Source organism: Ornithorhynchus anatinus, chromosome 4 (genome assembly GCF_004115215.2).
Source record: "Ornithorhynchus anatinus isolate Pmale09 chromosome 4, mOrnAna1.pri.v4, whole genome shotgun sequence".
Taxonomy (NCBI): Eukaryota; Metazoa; Chordata; class Mammalia; order Monotremata; family Ornithorhynchidae; genus Ornithorhynchus; species Ornithorhynchus anatinus.
In genome coordinates this window covers 983,223-996,089 of record NC_041731.1, presented here as the reverse complement: position 1 = coordinate 996,089, position 12,867 = coordinate 983,223, and the positions used below count along the sequence as shown (strand labels likewise).

The 12,867-nt window shown below is 50.4% G+C and overlaps 1 protein-coding gene across 2 annotated transcripts in view; it reads right to left on the bottom strand.

The window, feature by feature from the left end:
- FAM135B (family with sequence similarity 135 member B) overlaps nt 1-12,867 on the bottom strand; it is a 55,914-nt gene that overhangs the window by 17,140 nt on the left and 25,907 nt on the right. For both annotated transcript variants that reach the window (XM_029063646.2, XM_039911671.1), the window contains exons 5-10: nt 12,341-12,411; nt 11,274-11,447; nt 10,727-10,853; nt 4,377-4,530; nt 3,058-3,107; nt 576-731 (exon numbers count right to left, since the gene is read on the bottom strand). In XM_029063646.2, coding sequence (XP_028919479.1) covers nt 576-731; nt 3,058-3,107; nt 4,377-4,530; nt 10,727-10,853; nt 11,274-11,447; nt 12,341-12,411 — 732 coding nt within the window. The remainder of the gene's footprint in view (nt 1-575; nt 732-3,057; nt 3,108-4,376; nt 4,531-10,726; nt 10,854-11,273; nt 11,448-12,340; nt 12,412-12,867) is intronic.

The window sequence follows — 12,867 nt, the reverse complement described above, 5'->3', positions numbered from 1 at the left end:
GCCTCAGGACACATCGGGAACTGCAGTGTCTGACCAACTGATCAAGTGCTGAGGACCAGAAGCCTCACACCAACCCTCCAGGCTAGAGCCCAATGGGTTACTTAGCAGAATAGCGGTAGTTGCGATATTTGTTGAAGGCTTATTGAGGACCAGTCACAGTGCTGAGTGCTGGGGCAGCCCGACAGATGCTCCCCAGATAGAAGAGCATCCACCCTAAGTGGGAGGCAGATCCAGGGAAAGTGGGGTGCGAGGGTGGAGCAGGAGTATGGTTGCTGAACCAAGACTTCGTCCAGCACCAAGCACCAACTTTCCATCCAACCTCATGATTAGGGAGCCATCTTCGAACATCCACTCACTCTTCCCTAGAGTCTCCCTGTCAGCATCCCACTTCCAAATGCGGAGCTCATCCTGAATGGCCCCCTCTCTCCTCAAACCCCAGAATGTTTTCAATTAGGGGCGTGGATCCTCCCTCAACGCCCCCACTCCAGTCAGAATGGGGGCACGGAGTTGGGGCCATACAGCAGGCAGGCCCACGTGCCCTGGATTCGGTGTCCCCATCGGGCCGGACACTTTACCCGCAGGGTGTGGTGCTCCTGGGTGAGGTGGGCCGTGACGGCCGGCTGCAGGGACACCGCGGCCAGGAGCTGGGTCCACAGCGCCAGCAGGCGGGAGCAGAGCCAGGCTAGGTCTCTACCAATCTGTTCAGCCAGCCTCTCCGGATCATTCACCCTCTGGAAGAAATATGAAGGTCAGCGGACTTGCCGGGAACACCCCAGAACACTGTACAATCTTCCGGGGTGTTCCCAGAGAGACTCCTTTAGCTTTGGAGTTCTTGGATATCAACTGATTGGAGGTACCTATGATGGTCCACCAAGTGCAGAGCCCTGTACTGGGGACTTGTGGGGAGTGCAGTACAATACAGTTAGTAAACATGATCCCTGTCCTCAAGGAACACACAGTCTGCTGTGTGCAGAACACTGCACTGAGCTCTGGGTAGAGTACAGAGCTAGAACTATGATTTCAGGAAGACATTCTTTTGGTTTACTGGCCAACATTTGAGGTTACTACGTCTCCGACAGCGAGAATGTACATGAGATAGACTCTTCCTCCTGACGGAGATGATGACGGTAATAATAGCAACAATGATCGGTTATTTGTTAAGCACTTTCTATATCCAAAACACTGTACTAAGTGCTGGGGTAGATACAAGATAATCTAGTCTCACACGGGGCTCAGAGCCTAAATGGAAAGGGAAAACAGGAATTGAATCCCCATTTTGCAGATGAGGGAACTGAGGCACAGTGAAGTTAAGTGAGTTACCCCAGGACACACAGCAGACAAGTAGAGGGCTTGGGCCCACCGTCCTCTGTCTCCCAGGCCTGGACTCTTTCCACTAGGGCATGCTGCTTCTCATGGCAATGGAGGGAGAGTGGGGGCCTGAGAATTCCTTTTCTCCCCGCCCTACCCACCTTCTGGAACAGGATTTATTGAATGATGTAATTGAGACAAAGTGTGTGGGTGTGGGTGTGCGTGCACATGCGCACGCTAGACCAATCTATTGCACTCCAGCCATGGGTAAATTGACACTCTTTAATGATAAAAGCAAACTCTTCACATCCACACTCCCTCCACTCTTTATCTCCTTTGTCTGTCAGGAGAGGTCTTTGTTCTCACTGAATCAGATTTTTCAGTGGCGGTGACACTATTTGATTTAGCCCAAGACAAACCAGACCCGTGCCAACCCTCCCCAGTACTTTGCGATTTATCGGTGGGAAGATGACCTCTGAATCCCTGGCACAAATTGGGCTGGTTTGGGGGGTTTAAAGCTAGACCGCAAGTTCACTGTGGGCAGGGAAAGTGTCTGCTATATTGTACTCTCCCAAGCGCTTAGTACAGTGCTCCTCACACATTAAGTACTCAATAAATACGATTGACTAATGCTCATTCCAGTGATTTTAGCCAAGCTGGCTAGTCTCCCCAAGAAAGTAGGGCCCGACCATCTCCGACTGAGCTTGTTGCCTGCAGGGAAGTAGCCCAGCAGAAGTGGGGACAATTAGCCATGGGTCCTGGGGTCTGGGCTCTAGTTCTGGGCTCTGTCTGATGGTGAGACATACGCCTGGAGGCAGGGAGTGGGGGCCATTGGAGAGGGTCACATTTTCCTCAGGCACACTTGGGTATACTCCCATGGGTACACATACAAAACTTGTACTCATAATAATAATAGTAGTAGTACTTGTTAAGTGCTTACTAAGTGCCAAGCGCTGTTTTAAGCACTGGGGTAGACACAAGTTAATCAGGTTGGACACAGTCCCTGTCCCACATGGGGCTCACATTCTTAATCCTCATTTTATAGATGAAGTAATTGAGGCCCAGAGAAGTTAAGTGACTTGCCCAAGGTCACACAACAGACACGTGACAGAGCCAGGATTAGAACCCAGGTCCCTCTGACTCCCAAGCCTGTGTTCTGTCCACTAAGCCACACTGCTGCCCAGCTGATGGAACTCAAATGATAGAACCCCAGAATCTCCCCTGAGAAAACTACAAGGGTCTCCCCTGTGATTTGACAGTAAGATCTGTTGTAGGAATTAAGTTTTCTGAAGAAGGTGAGAAGTGGTTACTGAGCTTGAATCTGCATCTCAATCTCCTCCCCCTTCCCAGCTCTCCTTCACATTCAGTTCTGTGTAGTTTCTCCTCAAATGCCAATTTTTCAGACTCAAGAGGAACGTCTGAACTTTGGAATTCTGTCTGGAGACATATCCAGCCTCTTTATTTGACTGCAATCAAGAATATTTATTAAGTACCTACTGTGTGCAGAGCCCTATACTGGGGGGTTGCTGTGTGCAGAGCACTGAACTGCACACCTTACGTGGATAGAGCTCAGCACTGGGTGTCTACTGTACTGGATACCTGTCAGGTGCAGAGTGCTGTGCTGGATCAAGTTGAAACAACAAAAAGTAGAAGCCAAGGTCCCTGCCCTCCAGGGACTTCAGTCCAAAGGAGGAGCCTCTGAATTCGGGTTTCTGGAAGAAACTGTTGCACAGCAATGTCACAGCGTACCTGTATCTCCGCACAAAGTTGTGATAATGTCTCTTCAACGGCAATCTCCTCTGAAAGAAGGCAAGTGAGACTGAGACAGAGAGGAAGTGGTGGGGTAACAGCCCAGAGACTCGCACACCCACGTAGGGACTCTCCACTTCAAAACTGATGCTCGAGACAAATGCTTCATTCAGAAAATAGTCCTCACTTCTTGAAAGAGAAAAATGCCAATATTCCACCCTTTAGTAGTTTAGATGAAATCAACAACAAACTGGGACAATGTTCCCAACCAAAAACCTTGTTCCCAGGTAGGCTCCCTGACCCCGAACTCCAAGTGGACAATTAGAAAGTCCTGCAGAACATTATTTCTTTTCCTTGTCTCTCTCCAGGGAGTTCCCAGACCACTTTCAGAGCCTCCCAAATAGTCTACAATGCCCATATTTGCAGCAAATCTGTGAACTCCAGTAGGGCAGAATTGTACTGTGAGCCACACGGTTGAGGTTGGATTCTGTGGGATCCATTTTTCAAAAGAAATGTGTTGCCAAGCCATGACCTATCAAAATCACAGACCAATTTTTCTCTGTGCAAATAAGGGGCTTGCATGCATAACAGAATGTGTGAATGTATGAAATGTTTGTAAATCAAACCGGCTTTCACCCACAGACTCTAAACCCACATTCTCTGTTGCCCGGCTGCTCGGGGCAGGTGTCAGGGAAGCAATATCTAGTTGTACCATCCCACCCACCCACCCAACTGATCCCTTTTGGGAAACCTGTTCAATTGGATGGAGAGAATCTACTTGAGTTGCCAGAGACGGAAATTGCTCATCTGAGTATCGGGTAGTTGGGCTAGGCAAGAGGCTGGGGTCCACGGGCTAGGGAAATGTCCAGGAAATAGTGGGACTTGAGAGCACAGGGGAAAAACTGAACTAGGAGCTTTTACAAAACTGAAAGAAAATCCAAGGGCCATTACTGCAAAGAGCCATTCCTCTGCAATATGGAGTTATGTGAGTAAATCTGGAGTGATGTGTGTAAATAAAAGGATATTTACCACCACTCATTGGTGAAGCCATTTACACTAAGGCCTAAATCATAATGACGATGATCATTTCCTGCTGAAATGGGGAAAGATTGCCTTCCCTCGGATATTATGGCTTGCGGTCCTCTGCCACCCCAACCAAAACCCTGTGCATCCCCAGGTTGAGCACAAGTCCCATAGATGAGGGCAGAGAGCTGGCCAACCTCCCCCAGAGGGCCTGGGATGGAACTCGAGTCCAATCCCGTCCGGTCTGAATCAATCTGGGCCTCCGACACCAACACCACCTGAATGGGGGTCCTTACCCAGTGAGCTTTGCTCTAAGGCAGGGACGGCCTTCATGATGCTGGAGAAGTAGGACTGCAACCCTTTGTGGGCACCCAGCAGCAGGCGGCACAGGCCCCTATGCCACTCGTAGGCCCGCTGCAAGCAGTGCTCAGAGGGAACATAAAAACTGCCCTGTCAGAGGAAAGAGAGTGAAGACGAGTCAGGTCCCACTTTATCTTCCCCCAACCCCAACCCCTCCCCTCCCCTCCCTGCCCATCCATCCCACAGCTCATGATTTCCCGACAGCCCCATGCTGCTGGGCAAATGCTCCCTAATTTCCCAGTGGCAGGTGGAGGGCAACTTCTAGACCAAGATGTTTAGCAAAGACACATATTTTGGCAGAACTAGAGGGAAGGGGACTCTTAGAGCCTGGCGTGAACTGAGAGCTTAATAAATACTCTTACTCCCTAAATGGAAGTGTGGTGGGGCAACATTTCAAACCATTTAACTACCCACTTTCCCGATCAGGTGCTGCGAGTCAAAGGACTCGTGCCTGGCCACTCTCTGCTGCTCTGTGACAATAAACCGCCTCCTGGTGCAGCAGTTAAAACACAGCAGCAGGAAGCCAGTGCTCTGGCCAGGTGAGTCCAAGTGCATCCGGCACTTGACTGCGGAGCAGCTGCAATGGCTACATCTAAGAGTGCCAACCCCACTGCCGGCCCCTTGGCAAAGCACCAAACCTGTGTGGTCCTTCTGCCTTTTTGCATTTTGCTGCTGTCCGTTCTGGGCAGAAGCGTTTCTTTCCGGTTTTCTTGCTGATAGCTTGAAAACCGGGCCCTGAATTTTTAACCCCAGGGAGAGCGTCCAAACACAGCTCTAAGTGACTTAGAAGTGTAGTGGGAGGATTAGCTCAACTCCCAAATAAATACATTAACAAATACAAAAACCCTCTCAAGACACAGCACAGAGCTACTGCCGGCACCAGTTACCTGCTTGGAAAAGTCACCAAAAATTGGAAGGGAGGAACCGGGTCACAAAGACCACCACAAGAACCTAGATATATCCAGAGAGCTCCTCACAACTTTTCCCCGGCAATATAGTCAATCAATAGTATTTATTGTATGCTTACTGTGTGCCAAGTACTGTACTAAAAGCTTGGGAGAGTGCACTAGAGTAGACAGATACAATCCCTGACCTTACAATCTAGATCAGGAGACAGACATTAAAATAAATTACAGGCAGGAAAAGCAACAGAGTTTAAGGGTTTATATATGGGGCTTGGGGTGGGGTGAATGCCTAAGCACTTGGTGGGTATGAAATGAAGTGCTTAGGTGACACCGAGGGGAGGGAGAACAGGGTGGGGAGATTAGTGGTTAGTCAGGGAAGGATTCCTGGAGAAGATGTGATTTTAATAGGCCTTCGAAGATGGGGAGAATGCTGTACTGTTGGATATGAAGGGGAAGGGTGTTCCATTCAGGAAGGAGGGTGAGAACAAAGGGTCAATGCAGGAGAAGAGTGTGAGCCCATAGTCCAAGAGAGAACAAGACAGTCTCACAGGGCAGCCACAGATTAGGGGTTCTTTCTCTGAACAATTAACTAATCTACTAAAAATGTTGCCCGAGAGTCAGGAACAGGATAACCGGGAGTTAATTTAGCAATTTACATCAGCCAGTTTCTTCCTTCAGATTGTAAGCTTCTTGAGGACAGGGTCTGCATCTAATACAGTGCTGTGTCCACAGGACATGCCCAGTAAATGCTCTCAATGATGAAAACGCTGTGATAACATTTAGATACCTCTGTGGGGACAGAGCGGGCTGCCACTCAATTAAAAAGGGAGATGGTTTACAATTCCCTGCCTTGCAGAGAACATTTTCAGTGGGCCCTTGTGGCGGCTTCTTTTTCTTCTTCATCTTCTGCCTACCCTGAACCTGGACCCGGCTGTGTGTCTCCTTATTTAAACCGGGCAGTTTTCAGGTTGAGTGAAACTCTCATGGGGATTAAATGATGGATTTAGCATTTTCAACAGAGGGATCCTGGGATGATAAATTTGACCCTGCCTTCCTTTCTCTCCAAGCAGTGGAGAAGCTGCTTATATTTGAAAGCTCCAATTTCTAGGGGTCCCACAGACATCTAGGAAGCCAACTCACTGCCCACCTACACACACACACACACACAAAGCTGAGAGCAGCTCCAGACCAAAGCTGGTTCTTGGGCACCCATAACCAAACAGGGTACCCACTACCCTCTGTGTTTGGTAGAGGCACGTGTTCTTTGCTGGTGACTGATTTGAAGGTGGCTCTTCACAGTACACACAAAAAGGTATTTTTAATAATTGCTGGTGGTGGAGGCTGTTCTTTTAAATTTATTGTATTTGATGCTGCCTGTGAGAAAACAGGTAACGTTGAGATATCAGGGTTGGAAGGTGGAAGTCATCGATCCTGTAAACTGAGCCCAGGGAAGGGGGATGGCTTGTAGAAGAATGGGGATGTCTTCACCCCAAGCCCCATCTCTCAACCTCAGATTTCCACAATTTCCACAACTGAACTCCTGGACCGGGATGATGGAAGTGGCATTTTGTGAGGTGCAAGGCTCTCTTCCACACTTACCAAACTAGGGGAGAATTGACCTTATCAAACTGAACTACAGAGGCAGCGGTTGGAGGGAGTGGTGGGGGGCAGGGCCCTTTCCACCTATGAGAAATGTTGGCACTGCCAGGAATCGCAAGACTGGAACTGCAGTTCGGTGCTTTACACTGGCCGTGGACACCCAGTTCAGAGCTGGGATAAAGAGTGCCCAGCTGGCTGTTCTGGCACTGACAGCCATTCTATATTTAGGAGAGAGCAGAGTAGGTGTAAGTGGTAGACCAAGGAGACACAAGAAGTCTCTACCCTCTGCATCTTAAAACAGCTGTCAAGGCCGACTTCACATGGATTAAGGCACAACACCTAGTTTCAGGTGTCAAGATATGGTTTTTGGCTTTGTAGCAAGCCTCTTTTCTCAAACACCTCTAATTGGAATAAATCTTTTGTGTTCCCAACGGGTCGCTACATCAATTAGTCAACTGTCTCATTTTTCTCTCCACGTCACTCCTGTGAAGTGGGGAGAGCAGGGATCTTATTCTCATTTCACAGGTAAAGTAACTGAAGCCCGGAGAGTATGGGTGGCTTACCCAAGGTCACCCAGCAGCCCAGTGGCAGAGGTGGGACTAGAACCCATTTCCCCTATTGTGAGGCCTCTGCTGTTTCCAATCCCACTGTCTCATAGGGAGTTGTCTGAGCTCCCCCAGGCAAGGTTTCATAGTGTCATCCACCCAACAAGCAAACATCTAGATGAACACACAGAGTATACATGTACAATCCTACAAACACCCAGATGTTCACACATACAGTGTATTCTCCGTGGTCTGAGTTTCTGGAAGAGGGGACCGAGCCATTGGCCATTAACGCAATTTGACACATGCCCTACACATCTCAGAAAACAGTGAGTCCACACCGGCACATCGGACAGGCAGCAAAGCCTCAACTTCTGACTATTAAAAGCCTCACAAATATCCAAGGAAGAGCTTTATAATTACCCCAGTTTCACAGCCCAGGAGGCTAATTATGTTTGCTTCGCCGAAGAAGGAAAGAAATAATGAGACTAATCATAACATTACTCTGTCAGGACTCTGAAAACTGGAAATGGGAGCATTAGCAATGAGAGCAAACTATTGTTAAAAGAGATAATATTTAGCTTTCTGTGGCACTAATAGGAGGCTTCAGCCCTTAGAGTGGATAAAATCAGACTCACATTTGTTTCTAAGGCAACTTTCTCTTTTAACCAGAAGCTACCTAGCTAACATTCTGTCTCTACTTTGTCTCTCCTCTAACCATCTTTCTCTCTTCTTTCCATTTCTGCAGGATTTCATCTTTCTTTTTGCTTGGGCAAAGCTCACCCACCCAAATTTTCACCCTAAGGCAGGGCTTGATTGTGGGGAAGATCGCCTACCCCGTCTTCCTCTCCCACCTTGCTGCTAAATGGGGGTTTTCCCTGATGGAGCGAGCGGAAGGGGTGACCTGCGGGGGAGGGGGGGTTGGGGGGGGGGGGGTTTGCAGACCAAGGGAATGGAGTTGGCAGGCCTAGGGTACTTCATTTTGGGGGTGGGTTTCAGCACTGACAGAAAAAGAAAGCAAAATCAACCAGAGGAAGCAGCAGCAGCATGATGCGGTGGATAGAGCAGAAACCTGAGTCAGAAATTCATGGGTTCTAATCCCGGCTCTGACACTTGTCTGCTGTGCAACCTTGGGCAAGTCCCTTCACTTCTCTGGGCCTTAGTTAACTCAACTGTAAAATGGGGATTGACACTGTTAGCCCCATGTGGGACAGGGACTGTGTCCAACCTGCTTTGCTTTTATCCAGCCCAGCGCTTAGTACAGTACCTGTCACATAGCACAAATAAATACCATAAATACCACAAAGGACCCCCAAACCTCCCTGCCTGCTAGTGAGTCACAGTATTCATACACTGTTACGCTATGCCCAGCACTTTGCTAAGCAATAAAATGGATAAAGGTGATCAGATCAGACACAGTCTCTGTCCCATCCGGGGCTCAAAGTCTGAGAGGGAGGAAGAGCAGGAATCTAATCCCCATTTTACAGAGGAGGACATTGAGGCCCAGAGAGGCTAAGCGACTTGCCTAAGAATCCCCTGACTCCCAGCCCCAAGTGAGCACTCTCTGCTAGGCCCAGCTGTGTTTCCCTTGTGACAGATCAGGGCCATCCCTCTGTTGGTCCAGTGAAGCCTCTGAGATGGATCATGGACACTGCATCACTCTAGATGTGGTAATCTGGAATGTTTTGGTGAATAATAATAATGATAATAATTATTATTATAGTGGTATTTGTTAAAGTGCTTACTGCGTGTCAAGGACTATGCTAAGTGCTAGGGTAGATGCAAGATAATCAGCTCCCATATGAGGCTCACAGTCTAGGAGGGAGAACAGGGATTGAATTCCTATTTTGCAAATGAGGGAACTGAGGCACAGAGAAGTGAACTGATTTGCCCAAGGTCACACAGCAGGTAAGTGGTGGAGTCAGGATTAGAACCCAGGTCCTTCTGACTCCTTGGCCCATGCTCTCTTCCACTAGGCCATGCTGCTTTTGTGACTAGCCCCTCGATTTCCCAGTATCTCTACCCAAAACACCTCAGTGCCCACGAAGATCACAGGAACCTACAGAACGACTGGAGAGCTGCCGGCCTCCTGCCTGCCTTACCCGGGCCCAGGCCCAGGCACGCACCAACTCCTCAGAAGACTGCAAGCTCCTGGAAGCCTCTGCTCCCAGCACAGTGTGGATCCTGGCCTGGTTCTCCACTAGAATCACCCCTGTCTGATTTCAGTGGGAAAAATAAACTCAGAAATCAGCTCCCCTGTGGACACCTCTCCTTCAGGCTCCAGATTCAAAGAGGTTCTCATCACCAACTGTCCTAAAAACACCTAATACCACCTAATATCACCATCCGGTAGCCTAAAATTACCACTAAGTGGCTTAAAACTAGGGACTGCTTATCCTGTTTGCCTCCTCAAAATCCCGCCAGTCTTGTGGTTTCTTAAGCATAACTCAGCAGGGAAATTCATTTTATGCAGATGCCATTGAAGAGCTGCAATTTCCTCTCATGTAACAGAATATTTAAGAAGCCAGTGTGGGAGAATTCCGTGTTCCGGATGCCGTTCCTGTCTCTGCAAACACTTTCTGGATTATTCCCATTCCGCACACAGATGGCCGTAATCTACTTTACACTCCGAGTCGATCAGAGCTGATGACCCGCAGAGTAGCTGGTTATTACTTTACACGTATTTATTAAACCTAATTTCACTTGACTGGAATAGAGAAGACCAATGAGGTTACTTTTTGGGAAGAAGGTTTAAATATTAGTTCTTGAGACACCTAAGTATGATTAAAAGCCACTGAGAGGATTTACTGTCGTGAATTGATGCTTAACATGGCCAGTGGAGAGAGCGAAGTTCAGTTCTGAACCCAGACTGGCTGCCATTTTATTCAGCACTTACCATGTGCCAAGCACAGGAGGACATACCATACCATCGGATGGGACGCGGCCCTTGCCCCACTCGGGGCTCACAGGCTAAGAGGGAGGAAGAGCAAGTGTTTTATCCCCATTTTATAGATGAGGAAACTGAGGCTCCGAAAAGTTAAGCAATTTGCCCAAGGACACAGCAGGCCAGGGGCAGAACTGGGGCCAGAATCTTCCCTCTAAACAACACTGCTGCCCTTCCGGCAATGGTCCATATGGAGGACAGTCTTGGGGGTGGGGTTTAGGGAGGAGAAAGACTCCCCAAGGTCAGCAGGCCCCCCAGAGCCCTAGGGGGGAAGCTGCCCACTCCACAGGTACCTCTGAGGCTGCAGGCTTGCAGTATCCAGCGCCGAACACCAGGCTCTCCAAGGACATGCCAGACTGCTCTGGTCCCGCCTCTGCGCCGCCCTTTCCCAGCCACGACCCCTTCCCGGGCCGGGTGAAGCTGCCGGGAAAAGTTCCAGCCCTCAGAGGCCAGCCAGCCCCCCGAGGGACCTGTCCCCACTCGTCCGAGCTGGGGAGTTTGGGATTGCCCAGCCCGGGCCCACCCCACCATGCTGGGAGGTGGGGCCGGGAACCCACCCACCACTCCAATTCCTGAGGTGCAGAGGCTAGCGGAGTCTGCAAGCAGCTAAGACCCCCCCGAGGCCCTCTGAGGCCCCCAGGCCCAGAGAAACCTTCAGGTCAGTTCAGGCGGGTTCTGGACCGCTGCCCAATTTCCACCAGGGCCGTTGACTGACGTGACCTTGGCTTTGCTTACATGGGGAGGGGGCAGGGGCCGGAGGGGACGGGGGAGGCATCGATCTGACCTAGGGCTGGGCACCCCCAGTGGCCGCAGGTCCCGAGGAGCGTTCCCCTCACACACCTGATCAGGGGCTGGCACAAGGCCACCAGCGAGGCGTGCACGGTGAGCGAGACCAGCGACAGGTGGAAATAGTCGAACATGATTGGAACGTAGTGGTGCAGGCCCCTCCTGGGGTGCAGGTGGAGGCCCAGCGTGCGGCTGCTGATGGCCGGGACCCCCACGCCTTCCCTCAGCCTGAGAGAGGAAGGGAAGGGTGGGTATGAGTAGGGCCAGAGTAGGCAGCCCACAGCCCTGTCCTGGAAGAAAGACCCAACTCCCCCACCAGGTTCCACCCCACTACCTGCTGTCTCTCAAGCATCAGTAAACCCAGACAGGGCTGGTGTTCAGCTCCACTGGGTCTGATTAATCCTGTCCGAGGGTCCCCAGGGGCAGGAAGTTACCCTGATGAGCCCCCAGAGGGAGTGCTCTGCCTGCGGCAGGCACCGGCACAGTGCTCTGTACATGTGAGGCACCTGGCGCGGTCCTCTGCACGTGGCAGATACCCCCCCTCAGTACTCTGTACGTGGCAGACCCCAGCATGGTGCTTTGCACATGGCAGGTGCCCAACACAGTGCTCTGTACGGGGAAGGTTCCTGGCACCGTGCTCTGTACCCAGGAGGTGCACAGTATTGTGCTTTGTAACCAATAGGTACCGCTAAGAACAGGGCCTGGTACGTAGTAAGTGCTTAACAAATACCATCATTATTGTTACAGCACCCTGCAAGCAGTAAGTGCCTAATACAGTGCCCTAAACACAGTAGGCTCCCAGTACAGTGCACTGCAAACAGAAGGCAAGCAAAACAAAGCTCTACACCCAGGAGACACCCAGTTCAGTGTTACACATATAATAGGCACCCAATATAGAGGTATACATCCACAAGTCTCTCAGTACAGTGCTCTGCACACAGAAGGCGCCCAGTTCAGTGCTCTCCACACAGTAGGTGCTCCTTGCCATGCACCTCCAGCCAGCCAGTTCTGGTAGGCTAGGAAAGCTAAGGAGCCATCCCCAGATCTGCTGCTTCTCTTCGGGGCTCTGGGAGCAGCAGACACAAAGTCTCCCAGGGGAAAAGCACCACAGTACGGCTCACTGGTGCTCGCTGTCGGTGAAATGCAGGTCCAGTTTGAGCTGAAAGTCCACTTCGCTGAGCGCCTCCTCCACCTGTAGGGAAAACAGACATTTCACACCACTGACTGATAATCCCCATTTTACAGATGAGGGAACTGAGGCAGAGAGAAGTTAATTGACTTGCCCAAGGTCACACAGTAGACAGGTGGCAGAGCCGAGATTAGAACCCAGGTCCTTCTGATTCCCGGGCCCGTGCTCTATCCGCTGGACCACGCTGCTTCTCCCCAGATCTTCTGGATGGCAAGGATGCCCACCGGGGATCCAGGAAGTGACCTTCCTGTGTCTCAACTAAGGCAGATGTGGCTATAGACGTGGCCAGTCACGTTTAGGACACCCGGAGCTAGGGCTTTGGGCAGCAGTGAGGTGTGGTGGGGAGACATTCGTAGCAAGGAAGCTGACTCCTTGTCCCCATCAGTTTTGTAAGTCCATAATGTAAAGACTGGGTTAAGTCTGAAACCTGAGTAAAATGTGTATGCATACACTAGGTGG